Source organism: Aureobasidium melanogenum, assembly GCF_000721775.1.
Source record: "Aureobasidium melanogenum CBS 110374 unplaced genomic scaffold scaffold_24, whole genome shotgun sequence".
Lineage (NCBI taxonomy): Eukaryota > Fungi > Ascomycota > Dothideomycetes > Dothideales > Saccotheciaceae > Aureobasidium > Aureobasidium melanogenum.
In genome coordinates, this window is record NW_024470076.1 from 21156 (window position 1) to 37533 (window position 16378).

Consider the following 16378-nt stretch of genomic DNA (forward strand, 5'->3'; position numbering starts at 1 on the left):
GAAGTGAAGAGAATTCGGGAACAAGGTGTGGCTGTTGTACATTTGATCTCGATTATTCAGGATATACAAATCTTTTACTGCGCTTGAACAGCCGTCAAAGCACCTTTACTCCAAGTCTTGACTCTAGCCTCGTCAATCCCATCCTTCACTTTACGTGACAATACCTCCAAAGTCGATGCATCCACATCACCGACCTTGGCTCTCATATCCAACCAAGCCAGCACACCCGTCCTAGTAACAAGACTAGTCGCACCACCCACAGCAGCAATTCTATAAACGACCTTCAACACTGCATCCTTGACACCCTTAGGCGCTGATGGACTAGCAAAAAGATCCAGCACTTTCTCCATGCAATTGCGAGGAAGCAATAGATGCACATCTTGCAGTGTCCTTGTGCCAATTGCGAAAAATTCAAGCACGAATTCAATTTCTGCCCAGTGTTTGTCGTCTTCTTCGGGTGTTTCTAGGACCGTTATGTCGATCCAGTAGTTTGGCAGTTTGCCGATGTTCCAGACTGGGCCTTTGTTGAAGTATTTGTTGATTTTGGGGTACATGAAGTGAGAGGGGTCTTGAAGGATGGTCAGAGCTTGTGTAGCAAACACAGTGACAAGGTATGGAAGTGGTTGTTGTGCTATGGTTGAGGGTGACATTTCAGCGACCGTCTCAGACAGCTCACCAAGGAGCAAATAGATCTGGTCTTTGTCGTCGTTTGTGGATTCTTTGACTTTGAGCATGAGTTTGCGAATTGCGGCGTGGGCTTGTAATCTAACCGAGCTGTCTTGTGACGACAAGCAGAGGATAAGACTATCGATATCGCCATTCTCGAGTGACTCGTCTAGATCCTTTTGTTGCCATCTGCTCAACTCGGGGTGATTTTGCTTTTCAACAGGAGGCTCTGAGAATGCAAGAGGTTGTTTGGTGGACTTTTTATCAGATGAAGATGCTGGGACTGACGTCTTGTCATCATCAGACTGTCTGCGAGAAGTTATTGATCGCAATGTTGGTTCGAGCTCTACAGATGAAACGACAGGCAAGTCTGTTACTCTCTGTCTGATGAGCTGCAACAACTCGACATCCTCACCCATCACCTTGAGCAATTCGAGGAAGCGCGAGAACCAGGTTAACACATTGATGCGGTCAGACTCTGGCAATTTCGAGGTGAAGGGAATTTGCTCCAGACAGACCATGACCAGCGCACTGAGGGCCTTGCCATGATCTGAACTGCCGGCCAATTCATCGAGATCATCCAGGTATTTGATTGGTTTTCTGACAAGACGACCGAGACAGTCATCGATGAAGGTGAAAAGAGCCTCGCTTGGCTTCCAAGTCTCGTCATCCACAAGACTTGCAATCAAGGCATTTACAGGTGGCTCCTTCGTTTGCTGCTGGAGGATGCCATGTTCATCAATGACCGACTGGAGCAGATTGATAAACTCAGATCCGGTAGACTGATTTGCGGGAGTCTGTGCGCTTAGACGGAGCAAAGTGGTGAATGGAGAGAACTTGAGCGAGCCTTGTTTGTGCCACCAACGCATGCCTGCAGAGCATTGAGCAATGACAAGCAAGTGCTGCAGTTCCAGCAGACGAAAGGCGTAGTTCTCAGTCTCGGATGACACTGTCTCAACTCTTGACATTGCCACGGTCAAAGCCTGAGAGACGTCGAACTTCTCTTCCAGTGCAGTTTGTGGTGTGACCTGGTAGTACATGCGGAGTAGTCTTGAGATGGCTTCCTTCTGAAGGATGTTGTCGTCGGAGATTTTGCGGAAAGCGGCAATGACGTCTTTGACTGGGGGACATCTTTGACAGAATTCGGCAATCAATCTGATGGATCCTTCCTTCCAAAGAGGATTGCCTTCAGCGGCCGCTACAGTGAACGCTTGCAAGACTTGATGCAACTTCTGGAAAGCCACAACCAGAATACGGACAGCGAAAAGAGTGATGAGATCGGAAGATTGGTTTAGAGATTTTGTCAAGATCCTTTGAGTGAGAGGCAGAGGGAGTATGTTTTCAATGGCGATTGAGACTGGAGGAGGGCAGCTTGCGTAGTGATCAATGGCCCCAAAGTATTTGGGGAAAGGAACCTGAACGGATGAGAAGAGGAAGGACGCATAACCAATCCAGGTGTTGGTGAGCTTGGGCTCGAATGAGAACTTTTCTCCTCTTGAAAAGTAGTAGTCTGCAATAATTTCGGGTGCTGCGGCGAAGATGGAAAGAAGGATATCTCTCTCCTCCTCGCTTGCATATGGCTTCAAAGTCTGCGAGAAGCCAGAAAGAATGGTGTTTCGTACGGGCACTTGACCTTGGAACTTATTGTACCAGTCGACAGAGTCAAGACCGAGATCAAGGGCGAGATCAGTTTCAACATCATCATTCTGATCTCTAGTGTGACGCTCGCTTCCAGGAGGATACCAGCCGCTGGGACGGAGCAGACCAAGCGAAGGAGTAGTGCTGACGAGTTTCAAAAATGACACGATTGCAGTTTTGCCACGTATCAAGGTAGATTCATCGCCTGTAGGGCTTTCGGTGGCAGCGAATGTGCGCAAAGCAGCAAGGACGCCTGCTAAAGAACGCTCGCTGATTGTCTGGGTCTTTGTTGCACGGGGAATGGTTTCGTCGCGCAGGATACCAGTTTCGAGAACCTTGAAAATCTCTTGCAAAGCATCGGCAGAGTCGTCCTTCAAGTGATCAAACAGAGCCTTGATGATGTGGCCGTTCTTGAGGATATCAATCTTGGCGCCTTCTCCCTGGTATTTGAAGTTTGCGAGCAGATAGCGAACAGCATTTGATCTGATTGAGGGACCAGAGCCGCTTTTGGTGAGACCGAGGTTACGAGCGACAATCTTTGTCTCGAAAGTGAAGTCGCGTTTTGCGTAAACCTGCTTAGCCATGAGACCAGCATCAAAAGAGACCATCTCGGTCAGGATACGTAGAGAAGGCGAGATGACATGTTCCTTGTGCTTGGGAGCAGAGACACTTCTCGAGATGAGCTTTAGCTGGGCATGGTTGAGGAGAGTCTTGATTAGAAGAATGCCGTATTCACGAGATTCAATGAGGGAAGCGATTGTCTTCAGAAGCAGAGCCAGGATTGAAGCAACAGAGGTAGCCAGGTAATCATTGTTAGTCTGGTTAGCAAAGCCCCATGCCTGCATAAAATCAGGAAGATATTCGGCATCCTTGTCACGGGCAGCTTTCAATTTGGCGGCATCCAGATAGTCATTGAGAATGTTGATCTTGGCCGGGCGATTGGGTTCGTCAGGCTGGTAGAGGATAAGTTCCAAGAGTTGCTTGAAAGACTGGATACCATTCCTCAAGTTCTGGACGCCGTCTTGGCTGAATACAAGAAGTTCCTGAAGCTGACGAGCGGAGAAAATATCAGTGGCGGGAATGACGGCGACCGGGGGCTGTGTTTTCGGCCGCTTGTTGTCCCTGTTTTCATGGCCGTCGAACTCGGCGAACCTTTTTGACATTTTGTAAAAGTGGATGTTCAATCAGACACGCAGGCCTTGCAGAAAACATGGATATGCGTTTGCGGTCAAGTCTTGGCATCAGATTGATGAAGTTTTTAGGGTTTGGGACCGACGGCGGGAGCGGCCGAAGATCAGAACGGGCTCGGCATACGTGAAAGGCGCTCGGACTTCTGGACCTTTGTAGAGGTCGAGAGGCGTCAACTTTCCGTGTCGCTGCAATCGCATTTCTTCTGTGGATATTGACCTGCTGGACATAGTGGACGAGGACGCGCCATTGTTTCGTGCCGCCAAACTATACGAGAGGACTCCTTGGACATACCTTCCCACGCGACAATCCGTTGATCGGCGGCGCACGCGACAGCAATCCTGGAATGAGCGACCTGGACAAGGCCATTGCGCAACTGCGCTCCTGTCGGCCCATCCCCGAGACGCAGGTCCGCGAGCTCTGCTACAAGGCCAGGGAGCTGCTGATAGAAGAGGGCAATGTCGTCACAGTCAATGCCCCTGTCACGGTATGTCGACCATGCTCTGCTCTCGCTCTCACCTCTCCCATGCTGATGCGCTCCAGATATGCGGCGACATCCACGGCCAGTTCCACGACTTGATGGAGCTCTTCCGTGTCGGCGGTGATGTTCCTGACACAAACTACCTCTTCATGGGTGCGTTCCCTGTCGCTCTCGCACCTTCGACCTAAGCTTACTCCTTCTAGGCGACTTTGTCGACCGCGGCTTCTACTCTCTCGAATCCTTCCTCCTCCTCCTTTGCCTCAAAGTTCGCTACCCTGACCGCATCACTCTCATCCGCGGAAACCACGAATCAAGACAAATCACTACTGTCTACGGCTTCTACGACGAATGTCTACGCAAATACGGCAGCGCAAATGTCTGGCGATACTGCTGCGAAGTCTTTGACTACCTCGCTCTCGGTGCCTTGATCCTTGGTGCTTCTTCAGAACTCAGTCCCACTTCTGCCGAGCTCCCACAAGACATCCAACAACCCTTTCCCGAGTCTCTCGAAGACGTCGAAATCGAGATCATCAACTCACACAACCAAGTCATGAATCGCTTCCCTCGCCCGAAACCCTCCACCGAATCCTCCGTCCCCAACAGTCCTTCAAACACTGGTCCTGCTGGCACAGGCGCAACATCATCAAGTGGTGGATCCGCTTCGAATCAAGGAGGTGCCGTTCTATGTGTTCATGGCGGCCTAAGTCCCCTGATCGACAGCATCGATAAGATCAGATTGATTGATCGAAAACAAGAGGTGCCCCACGAAGGCGCTATGTGCGATCTATTGTGGTCCGATCCTGATGACATTGACGGCTGGGGTCTGTCACCAAGAGGAGCTGGCTTCCTGTTTGGTGCTGATATCGTCAAGCACTTCAATCACAAGAACGACTTGAGCTTAATAGCTCGCGCACACCAACTGGTCATGGAAGGCTTCAAGGAAATGTTCGACAACACAATCGTCACTGTTTGGAGTGCGCCGAATTACTGCTACCGCTGTGGAAACGTCGCTGCAATCTTGGAGTTGTCGGAAGATGGAGCCAACGGTGGATATACACCACGCAGCAACGGCGAAATCGAGAGGTCACCAGGTGTTGTCACCGACATGGTACTAAAACAAGGGCCAGGCCGAAGGTACCGTGTCTTTGAAGCAGCGCCGCAGGATTCTAGAGGAATGCCTGCCAAGAAGCCAGTTGCCGATTACTTCTTGTAGAAATCAGCAAAGGATGGAAAAAGACTCATTGATGACAAGAACGATTTCCCATATTCATCGAAAGCTGCAGACAGAAGGTTGGCAGTTTTGCATTTTTCATCGGCGTCAAGGCAAAAACACAGACACGAATGACTTGATGGTAGATACCCCCACAAACATGAAAACAACTGTAGATTTTTCTCTCACAACCTTTGCGACTCCCAGCGGACAATTTTCTGTTTTCTGATAATCTTATCATGGCCGTTAAGCACATGGGCGGCGGAGCGGAGAATTGCTCCGATGTCCGCGTCACTTCGACGTTCCTCCCTCCATAACTCCGCTATAGCCTTAGAATATCCGATCCTAAGTCCTATGACCATTCTAAAGAGCGATACATGCACAGAGATGCTGGTCAACAGGGATTTTTCGAGTGCCTGGCTTAGGCACCAGGATAATGATTTTGCTACCAGGATAACAACTAAGGTACCAGCACGACAGGGTTGGTCGTGATGTCACCTCAACCTCTGATCCTGCAGGAAGTATAAAGTCCTCGAGGTAGCTCCAAATAGAAGCTGCTATTTCATACCGCTTCTTCTCAGTCAACACTTATCAACACAACTTTTACTAGCCCTGTGACTAATCTGACCTTCGCATCCACCTATCATCCATATCTCAGCCCTCACCTAGCAAGATGGTTCCTCCATTAATCACACTGGAGGAGCACTATCTCTCTCAAAACGTGCGTCAGCATCTCGCTGACACAGGTCGCCAAGACCCCTACGCTCAATTCCCACCTCACCTAATCGACAAACTGACCTCTCTGGGTTCAGACCGTCTAGAAGCCCTGGATTCTGGCAAAGTATCTCTGCAGATCCTCTCACACAGTCCACTCAACGCATCTCCTCAGGAATGCAGGACGACAAACGATAATCTGGCAAATGCAATCAAGGACCAACCCCGATATGCAGCTTTTGCGCTCTTGCCTATGGCTACGCCCACAGATGCAGCTGCCGAACTCGAGAGATGCGTTACACAGCACAAATTCGTCGGCGCTCTGATCAACAATCACTGCAACGGTACGTTCTACGACGGCGAAGCTTTCCGCCCTGTTTTTGCCAAAGCCGAGGAATTGGATGTACCTATCTATATTCATCCAACCTTTGCAGCAGACGAATGGATGCCCCACTACCGCGGTAACTTTGGCGAAAAGGCAGCACAGATGATGAGTATAGCAGCTTGGGGCTGGCACTCTGAAACCGGGTTGCATGTGTTGCGTCTCTGGGCTTCTGGGCTCTTTGACGAGTTTCCAAAGCTCAAAATCATTATTGGACATATGGGAGAGATGCTTCCTTATCAGCTCGATCGTATCATCAGTACTTCAGCCTCTTGGGCTCCAGAGAACAAACGCAGTCTGGAAACAGTCTGGAAAGAAAACTTCTGGATTACTACGTCTGGCATGTTTAGTCTGGCTCCCTTGGCTTGTTTGCTGAGAATGTGTGCCAAAGACCGCATTCTGTATTCTGTAGACTACCCATTCAGTGGTAACGAGAAAGGCTTGAAGTTTATAGAAGAGGTTGAGGCAAGTGGGATGGTGAGTTACGAGGACTTGGAGTTGATCTGCTACAAGAATGCCGAGAAGTTGCTTGGAGTCAAGGCCCTGCAATAAGAATTGTGTTTCTTCCCCCATGATTCCATGTTGCTCGTCTTACAAAATGGTCTTACAGAATGGTAATGTGGATTTGTATGATTTGATTCGCATGAGACAGCGTGTCCATAGAGAGCCTACTGAGTTGAGCACTCTCAAAGGAGAATCCCCTATCTCTGATACTACTCTGCATTTCTACAGCTAGATTTACTCGTCTCTATGCGCTGGAGATGTTCAAACAAGTGGTTTTTTATTGCGATTGAGATAGCTGTGTCACTATAAAAATGCACGATCGAATCCGTATAAGGAAGCGTATCCATGGAGAGGCTGATAATCGAGCACTCTCAAAGGAGGTTGCCCAACTTGCAACACTACCCTGCATTTTCATAGCGAGATATAGATCTCTCTGCACGACGCAGAGATTCAGAAGGGGGCGCACGACCAAGCAAGTGGTCTCTCCAGTGTGATTGATATAGATGTGTCACCATAAAAATGCACGATCTTGTCGGAAACAACACCGCATTCATAGAAAGGCCAGATGAATCCTTGGTATCGAACAAGCAATCCTGGTACTGAAGAGAATAATGACCCAAAAGCATCATGCTCTCATCTCCACAACCAATACACAACACCCAGTGTATTGTTGCTCGATCTGCGCAGCACTCCGGTTGGATCTTTTACACGCCTGTAGTGTGTTGCTTTGCGGAGATTGCCACTGGCGCCCTGGTCATCGTGGTTCGGTTGTGGACTGGAGAGATGAGTGGGCCAATTGACTCCAGAAGAGAAGCAGCAGCAGTAGCACAGCGCATCGTGCAAATGGATCCAATCAATCACGGTCTTTCCGGGTAGTATCTGCTCGATACGCAGAGTCCTGTCTGAGCATCGATGTGCAGCAGGATCGTTGAAAGCCAAATCCACGCGGCCGAGACGCAGGAAGCGAAGGTCGCAGGTACACTTGTGTCTTCGCTGGTGGAAAAGCAGGTTCAGCGCGATATTTCTGCAGATAGTATCGAGGGCGGCTTCTGTGCGGTCTTTTGGCTGTCTCGGCATTCTTTTACAGGTAAATGTCAGGTTTGGATTGGGATCTGGTCCAGATGACTTGTCGACTTGTTTGTGTGTGTTGATGCCCCATTGTGTTGAATGCCAGTGCTCAAGCTTCCTACGCCAGACTCCACTGCCTGTGTTGATCCAATGCTCTTTGAATTCCACGGGCTCATAAGTTGGTGGCTGGTCGTTTCGATCAAGCCTATCTCTGACAGTAGAATCTCGAATTATGGAACTCCGACCCGATGCGTCAGCCGTGTCACCCCAAAGTGAATTCCAGATGATGTGGAAGTAAGTTGTCCCAGGACGCTGGATGAAGATTCCACGCTGTCTACGGCCGTCGACTATCTGCGTAACCATTTTCGAGTGAGCAGAAAGGATATTGAAGATCGAAGTGTGTCGAATGCAGTCGTGATCTGGGGACGGGACAGCAGCTTATTGAATCAGGCTATGACTGGTTCATCAAGGGACTTGCGGAAGTTTGAGCAAGAATCTGGTGGGGTCGCGTGCCTTTTGATGCCGAGCGAGAGACACGTGTGTTGCATGGAGTTGCCATTGATTCGTGATGAAGACGAGGATGTCGAATGAGGCGAAGGAGCGAGTTGGATGAATGTCGGTGATGTTGAAGTGCGAGAGATTTGGAAGTTGTTGCTTGAATGGTTACTAAAGCTGACGAAATTGGCTGTATCGTGCCAATTGCTCCTTCCATTGTTTTCTCTTTGTTTTCTTGATGCCGATCGACCGATGCCAGCAAGCTGCCTCTAGATCTTGGTATCTTTTCGTGCTAAAATGTAGTATTATAGTATTATAGAAAGGCACGATTGTATACACATGAGAGATAGCTTCCAGAGAGAGAGAGCGTGGTAAGCTAAGCACTCTCAGAGGGAACAAGTCTATATCTCGACGATACTGTGCATCTGTACAGCTACACAGGCATCTCTCGACGCATCAAGGGGTGATAGAGGCACACAACACGGGACTCAAAAGGAGTACACTACCAAAACGAGCCTTTTCTTTCTCTCAATCGCAACTGATGTGAATTTAACCACCTATCAAAATGCACGATGGTGTTTTGTTTTGGAGATATGGTCGAGGAGATTATGTGAGGCAAGGGCTCCCAGTGGATGTCCTCCAATCCTACAAAGCTTCTTGCATTTTGATAGTACTATAATCTGATACTTACCGGTCTGGAGATTGAGACAAAGGGTTTGAGGGGCACACCACCACGTCAAGCTGGTCTGATCTCCCCAGTGGGAGGATGATATATATCACTATAAAAATGCACAATGTTTTAGAACTCAGGGGTATGTCCAGAGAAAGCCCATAGTTTCTCATTCTTTTCCATTTCTACATACTCGCCTCCAACTCGATATTGCGCAAATGACGTGCACTCTTCTGCTTGCGTGCATCAAGATATTTGCGCCAAAGCACGCGGAGAGAAGGCAAACAAGCAGTACAAATCTGCACAGCAGGCTCAACAGTCGTCATGATAGCCGCAGGAACAAGATTCCAAGTAAGATCCATGCCTTCCCCAGCAAGCTGCACCATAACAGCCAATCGAATGACACCACAAACCAAAGAGCTAGTGTCAAGGGTCAGCGGAGAGAGCAGAGAAAGAGATAGGAAGATACTTACATGACCCAAAGCAAACAAGTAACAGCCACACCCATTTTCTGCTGTCTGGGTAGATCGAGTCTTTGTACCTCTCTTAACGGCAATAGCAGGATAAGCACATCAGTAACCACATTAGGGATCTGCATGCCATAGTAAAAAGGCACTAAGTCGATGCATCTGCCGTCAAGCCAAGGGGTCCACGCCTTGCGGATGGGTGTACAGATGAACACTCCAGTAAGCAACACCGAACAACACCACATGATCATCATGGCGATGAGGGCAGACGTCATGAGGAGAAAGTCGCGGTGTTTGGGGAAGAGACGGCGGTATTGGAAGAGGATGGATAACTTGATCGCGGTGATGCAGAGGGGGTATTGGATGACCAGAGTATACTGGAGCTGCATAAACTTGACAAGGGAGGGGATGCCGAGGGTTGAGATGTGGCGGCCGATGCCATGCTTGATGACTAGCCAAGATGTTAAGATCAGGTATGCATGGAAGGATTGTAGAAGACAAGACTTACGTAGAGAGTTGCTGATATCGAGGCCAATCTTGAAGAACTGCGATCTCTGCATCAGTAGACTGCGCGGATGGTACCGCACGATCTTTGACTTACCCAGGCGATGATGATCAGCCAATCATCAAAGTACAGACGGATGCGCAGAACATGTCTGGCGAGCAGACGCAGCACAACGAAGACAGTCGGAAGAAGAATGGCGAAGATGGTAGCAACGATCAATTGGTGGGCGCGATTGTCGTGAAGTCCCTGCGCATCGGCAGCAGGAGCAGGAGTCGACATGGTGCAGAATGGCTGTTGTGATGTTGTCGAGACGAGGGAGGAAACACACTCGACGAAGGTCAAGTGAGATGTGGTGTGAAAGTGTGTGCAGACTCATGTCAAGTTAAGTTCTTCGAGAACCAAGCTTCACTTTCGGAGCGAAACTCCCGATTTGATCGACTCATCCCTGAACCCATTGTGCATCTTGATGGTCCAAAAACTACTTTGCGTCGAATTAGGAGTCCTTAGAACTGCTGCATCTCGTAGAACAAGACCCTTCAGCATATAACTATTATGATGCATAATAGTCTTTAGCAGCAAAAAACGTCTCTTGAGGACCGTCATTTGCATAAGCTCTCTCCGGATACAACTTGAAGTGAGAAAGAATTGTACATTTTGTTAGCTCATTGATGGCTCTCAATCGAGTTAGGATTCCCTTCTCAAGAGCTGCTGTATCGCACGACGCAAGGATCATCGGCACCTAGCTATCAATATGCACAAGAATCTTGGGTAACCAAGAGCTTCCGCTGAGATTTGTCATTTGCATCAGCTTTCTCCGGCCACAACTCGAGATCAGAGAGAATTGTGCATCTCGATAGCTCAGAAACCGCTCCGTGTGTGGTTGGGAGGGACCAAGTCGTGTCCAGAGAGAGCTTTCAGAGACAACAGGTCTCACTGGACACTTCTCATGCTCTGGACAAGGTTCTGCATTCTTATAGCTGCATAATCCAGGGTTTCGCGCTGAGAGATGCAGAAGCTCTGAGAAGTACTCCTGACTCAATGCAGAGCGATTCTTGAGCTGTCAAAATGCACAATGAAGTCAAGGATTGAGGTGTTTCCATAGAAAGCTTGTGTTTGAAATTCCTTGTGTCGAGGATTCGTTCCAAGCTATAACTCTATAGGCGTTGGCATAGAGAACAAGAGAACTACTTCGTGTTGCGAAAAGGTAGAGACAGCCAAAGGTTAAACGGCAGGAGATTATTAGGACGCAATCGACGTTGTTTAAGCACGGCATTGCATGCTCATACTCACATCGTCTCCCAGATCCTGAGAAAGCTGCGTTCCGAGTACAATATGCCGAAAAGCACACCATGACTTACAAGATCTCAACTCGTTGAACCATCACCCACGGCTCCCGCTTCGTCGATGAGTACCGCACCCGCTTGGAAGCTGCTCTGCGCGAGTTCTACGCTTGTCGCCGTACCACCCACACCTCGTCGACTGTTCGCGTTGGTGGTGTTGCTCTTCCTCGTGTGTTTAGGTAGGACATCCGTCGTTCCGACATTCTAGGTCGCGCTTAGCTCGAGGAGGCTCAGCGCCTGCGCGAGGCCACTGCTGGCAACGCTGGTCCTGCCGTCCCTGCTGGTGGCGGCGATTAGGAGGAGGACTCTTCCGTCCGTGTCCCTCGCTCTGCTGGTAAGCGCCCTGCTCGTCGCATTGTTAGCGACTCTGACGACGAGTATGATGACTTCGACTACTACTCCGACTAGGAGTAATTCAGTCTTCTCTCTTGCATCCTCGTGCTATAAACCTACTCTAAGCCGGTGTCGAAGATTTGATCGGCCATTGGGTTTTTTTTTTCTTTGGGGTTGGGAGGTTTGGAATGGTTCCCGTTTCTTTAATGCTGCCCGCGGTCTCTAACCTGCAAATGAAGTTTCTTGCTTGTGACCTTTGCACTATCGTAGGCTTTCTTCTTAACTTCTCCGCATGAGCTAACTCTGATGCAGGTAATCATTGGTTATACTCCTCTGGCCATTCCGACCATTTCACCAGGTACGAAACTTTCCCCTTCGCAACCTGTACCACAGATCACTGCGAATGGTTGAAACCACATAGCCGCCTACATGTTTATATGTGGTTTCTGTACGGTATTCCTGGATCCTGCCGCCCATGCCTTCTCTAACCTCAAGCCGTGGATGAGACGCAGAGTACATATGTGTCAGACTGTCGTTCAGGCTACCATTAGGACACTGAAAAGGAAAATTGGCATAAACAAGATCCTGCAGCTTAGAGCATGACAGAAGGGTGACAGCCTCGGAACAGTATCCCAGACGGCAAGCAGCGAGACAAGATTGATGATGAGCAAGAAGAAGACTGTGATTGCAGACTGACGAGCGTTGTCGATCACAGCTGTCTGCTGATATCTGCATGACCCGCTTGCTATAGCTTTGTTTGACTTGTCGGGCTTACTGCATAACATCTGATTGTGAAGCTTGTTTATAATTCTTTTCTCCTCAGGAATTAAGGGGCTTAGTTCCGAAGTTTTGAGCGATAGAGGATGTCGGATGAGAGACGCCGCCTTGACGGGCTTTCCCTGGACGCAGTTCTAATCCGAATATAATTTTGCACCTTCAAAGCTTGTTATTCTGCTCAAGATTGGCATGGGAGAGAGACGTATTGGCAAATTGTGACAGAGTCTGGTGCTTGAAGGTCTCCACAGTTTGCTGATTGCACTGAAGTGTTTCCTTCCGCCGACAACGTTACTGCGGTACATTGGTCGGGCCCAGTTGTTGACTGTTTTCAGGAGAAGTCAGAGAGTCGCTGAGGAGAAGCCGGCCAATCTTTAGCTATCTTTTTGGCAACAACAAGATCCCAGACATTTCCAGAGAAAACCCAAGTCGCTATGCAGCGCGTTTCGAGATCCAAGACCGCATGTATTCTCTTCCTTGACTGAGGAACAGTAACTCATCAGTATACAATGAACGAAGAGCAGAAGATTTATTCTTTTTCTCGGGCCTCAAGCATAGCGAGGACTTCTGGATCCCTAGGCTTGTAGAAGCGCGATGCTCCTTTCGCTTCCATTGGTACAATTTTGGACCATTTCGATTCAGCGTAGCAACCAAGGCAGTCGTACGAAGTAGAATTGCAGTCAGATGTATTTTTGCGCTCAAACTGCCAAGCGAGGTACGGTCAGCATGGATGGGACTATGATGTGATGGCTGGTTTCGGTCTCCTAAAAAAGAAATCGAATCTCATGATGGTTTGCATACGTACCCAAAGGCGACTGCCATTAATCCTAGTCGTGGCACAAGTAGCGCAGGTTCTCTCGACTTTGTCTTGATGATAGATAGGCCGCCAGTGTTCCCAGACAAATTGGCTGAGGTGCTCTCTCTGTAACCTATACCATTTTTTTAGGCCATGATATAACCTGAACTGAGGATCGGCGCAATAACGCTGTTTGTTCCATTTAGCTGAGTAGGCATTTTTGTTTTGGCGCATAGCATCGTCTGCAAATATGCGATCATGGAACCGTTTATTGGCAGCATACACGTGTTGTCGAAACCATTCGATGTCTCTTCTGCGGTCTGCATAAAATTTTCTGGAAACTTCAGCCCGTTTCTGACGATATTCTGGATCAAGCATCTGCTTGTGATACCGCTCTGTTTGATATTGTTGTTTTCTCTGACGATATTCTGGATCAAGCATCTGTTTGCGATACCACTCTCTTGCATATTGTTGTTTTCTCTGACAATATTCCGGGTCAAGTATCTGCCTGTGATACCACTCTCTGGCAGATTGTCGTTTTTTCTGACTATCCCTGGCTTCATGCTGATGCTGTAGTTGTTCCTTCTGCTGGCTCACGATGGTAGTATCATGTGATGAGGCTTGCGGAGCAGAACGAGAATAAAGGGCTCTGAGACAAGCTGAGATGCTGTGGGTCTTGGGACTCAGTGGCCGCAAATATCTCCCCCAAATAAAGAGAAGAGGCATGATCTCGAAACAGGAGGATGTAGTATCTTGTACTGCAGATATGGAATGACTGACAACAACGCGGAAGGAAAGCGCGATGAGCATGTGAACGCCAAGACCAGCCATCGTCATTGCCTATTTTGTTTCTGTCCATTACGCAGTCCATGTCTTGTAAACACACCAGCTGCCACGCATAACAAGATGAACGACCTTGTTGAATTCTTACGTACACATGACGAGGCATTCCGTAGGTATATGCTCCTGTCAACCCTCATTGCGCCAAACAGGACTCCGCTAATATCAGCACCAGTCGCAACCGCCTTCAGTCTCTCTACTCAGATTTTCGCCTACAAAAGACATCGAACCCAGATGGATACCAAGCAAACTCTCGAGCATGGATGCGCGGTCTGACTGCTGCCGCACGCGCTGGCCGATTACCACCCGCCACAACAGCAGCTGGACAACCAAGTCACGTCGTCTTTGGAAGCGGTGAGGAACTGTCGCGCGCCTTGAACTCTCAGCAATGGGGTCGCCCGTTAGCTCTCGGTGCTGTCATGCAAGATGCTGTCGAAAGACGCGAGTTCATTCCTCTGGACGATTTTCTGAATGCGACCAAGAGTGTTTATGCAAAGAGTTGGATTCCTTCACCGTGGCAGGTCGTCAGTTGGGGTCTCAAGCAGGTTGGAGTTGCCTCGCTGTTTGGCGCATCCGATAAGCTGTCAGTTGGCAATCTCGTCGTTATGGCCAATGTTGAGGTACTGCCCTATCACTCTCATCACGAAACACACGCTGACTCGAGTACAACAGGAAGCAGCAAATGCTATCATAGCAAAAGCCTCCCAGCTCGACCAGTCAACGACCTCCTTGATCTTCTCTCGCTCCCTTTTCGAGTCAGAGTTCGCCTATGTCCTTGACCCGACAAAACATCCCGAGGCCGCCTTGAGCACCACTGACTTCGACATTCTCCTTCGCTATCTATCCCGCGACAAACCCTACCTCTCCTTCACCTCCTCGACCATCAAGCTGAAATCTACCTCTGAATCCGCACCTCAACCTATCACCCAACAAGACACCGACATCGCAAACCTACGCACCCTGATCAAGGCCCTGGAAACTCAAGTCTCAGCCCTTACAGACAGAATCACAACCCTCGACATTTCAGCCCGCGAAGCCGTCGCCGCGAAACGCACAGTTCAAGCCAAATCAGCCTTACGCAGCAAAAAGCTTGCAGAAACCACTCTACATACACGCAGTGCTACACTATCACAACTGGAAGAAACGTTTACAGCCATCCAAACCGCTGCCGATCAAGTCGCTATAATATCCGCCATGTCTGCTTCTGCCAAGGTCTTGAAGAGTTTACACGCAGAAGTTGGAGGAACAGAAGGTGTGGAAGAAGTTGTGGATCGCTTGAGAGATGAAATGGAGAATGTAGATGAAGTTGGGCGTATCATTAACGAAGCCAATACCTCCAAGGTTGATGAAGAAGATGTGGACGAAGAGTTTGCGACTATGGAAAGGATGGAAAAGGAAAAGAGGGAACAAGAAGAAGCGGCAAAGACTGCAGCGAGATTGGCGGAATTGGAAGGGTTGGAGAAGGAGAGGAAAGAGAAGGAGGTGGAAGAGAAGGGGAAAGAGGGAGAGAGGCAGACAGAGATGCAGGCGGAAGCTGCGTAGGTTGTTATAGGAGTCTTACGAATTAATGAGCATTGTACATATGGCTGCTCAGGTCAATGACCAACTGTCCCTGAAGCGACTCCCAGCTTGACGTGGAAGCGTATCCCGGACCTTCCAAAATGCACAGTCTATTCAAAATAGAGCTGATGTCCAGAGAGAGAGTCTGTTGCGGTACTTATTCTCAGTGGACCTTACTCTGTTTTTCGATATCATTGTGCATTGTTATGGATATATCACTGGAGGTTTGCATCTGGGAGACCAGCATTTCGTGTCGAAGGCAGGTCACACCAAAGCGATGCAGATGTGCAACGCTCTCCTAAACGTGTAAAGTAGGTCTATGAGTCTTCGGAGTGGTCACCATCTCCTCTAGCATGATGCCTAAGTTCTGGAGACTGTAGAAATACAGAATACTATTATATTTTTTTTTTTTGCCGATGTCAGAGGTTGTCCAAGGTGGAGTGAATGTCTCGTGTCAAAATTTCCATGGGAATTTGACTAACAAGCGATTGTCTAACAATCAGATCAATTGTTACACACATCTCAAGAAGCTTTTCTTGACTTTGTTCTTCTTCTATGATGTGTCGCATTTCCCTGTATCTTGCACCTTACAACGCATTATCCAACAACAAACATCTAGAAGCATCTCACAGCAAGGTGACACGACCATCATCTCTGCTTCCCTTGCGACAGTGGTTGAATATATTGTAGCTGAAGAAGCAAAATGACATGATTGGGCGTCTGGCGCAGTGGTAGCGCGTCTGCTTT

At 48.7% G+C, this 16378-nt stretch overlaps 7 protein-coding genes across 7 annotated transcripts; 3 read left to right on the forward strand and 4 right to left on the reverse strand.

The window, feature by feature from the left end:
- Positions 1-74: 74 nt before the first annotated feature.
- On the reverse strand, positions 75-3467 carry M437DRAFT_68854 (uncharacterized protein; the record flags this gene model as incomplete). Its single annotated transcript, XM_041025184.1, has 1 exon — positions 75-3467. One exon carries the CDS (start codon positions 3465-3467, stop codon positions 75-77), a length of 3393 nt encoding a protein of 1130 aa, XP_040876540.1.
- A 371-nt stretch (positions 3468-3838) lies between these two features.
- Positions 3839-5186, forward strand: M437DRAFT_56593 (calcineurin-like phosphoesterase; the record flags this gene model as incomplete). Its single annotated transcript, XM_041023077.1, has 3 exons — positions 3839-3979; positions 4036-4126; positions 4177-5186. 3 exons carry the CDS (start codon positions 3839-3841, stop codon positions 5184-5186), a joined length of 1242 nt encoding a protein of 413 aa, XP_040876541.1.
- Positions 5187-5856: 670 nt separating this feature from the next.
- Positions 5857-6831, forward strand: M437DRAFT_56274 (amidohydrolase 2; the record flags this gene model as incomplete). Its single annotated transcript, XM_041023022.1, has 1 exon — positions 5857-6831. One exon carries the CDS (start codon positions 5857-5859, stop codon positions 6829-6831), a length of 975 nt encoding a protein of 324 aa, XP_040876542.1.
- Positions 6832-7416: 585 nt separating this feature from the next.
- On the reverse strand, positions 7417-8214 carry M437DRAFT_87432 (uncharacterized protein; the record flags this gene model as incomplete). Its single annotated transcript, XM_041028638.1, has 1 exon — positions 7417-8214. One exon carries the CDS (start codon positions 8212-8214, stop codon positions 7417-7419), a length of 798 nt encoding a protein of 265 aa, XP_040876543.1.
- A 987-nt stretch (positions 8215-9201) lies between these two features.
- On the reverse strand, positions 9202-10267 carry M437DRAFT_56656 (uncharacterized protein; the record flags this gene model as incomplete). The annotated part of the gene is made up of 4 exons (XM_041023089.1): positions 9202-9436; positions 9490-9934; positions 9992-10028; positions 10085-10267. 4 exons carry the CDS (start codon positions 10265-10267, stop codon positions 9202-9204), a joined length of 900 nt encoding a protein of 299 aa, XP_040876544.1.
- A 2697-nt stretch (positions 10268-12964) lies between these two features.
- Positions 12965-13672, reverse strand: M437DRAFT_56360 (uncharacterized protein; the record flags this gene model as incomplete). Its single annotated transcript, XM_041023043.1, has 2 exons — positions 12965-13138; positions 13241-13672. The coding sequence occupies 2 exons, from the start codon at positions 13670-13672 to the stop codon at positions 12965-12967; spliced, it is 606 nt and encodes a 201-aa protein (XP_040876545.1).
- A 465-nt stretch (positions 13673-14137) lies between these two features.
- On the forward strand, positions 14138-15613 carry M437DRAFT_87434 (uncharacterized protein; the record flags this gene model as incomplete). The annotated part of the gene is made up of 3 exons (XM_041028639.1): positions 14138-14187; positions 14247-14691; positions 14744-15613. 3 exons carry the CDS (start codon positions 14138-14140, stop codon positions 15611-15613), a joined length of 1365 nt encoding a protein of 454 aa, XP_040876546.1.
- Positions 15614-16378: the final 765 nt, after the last annotated feature.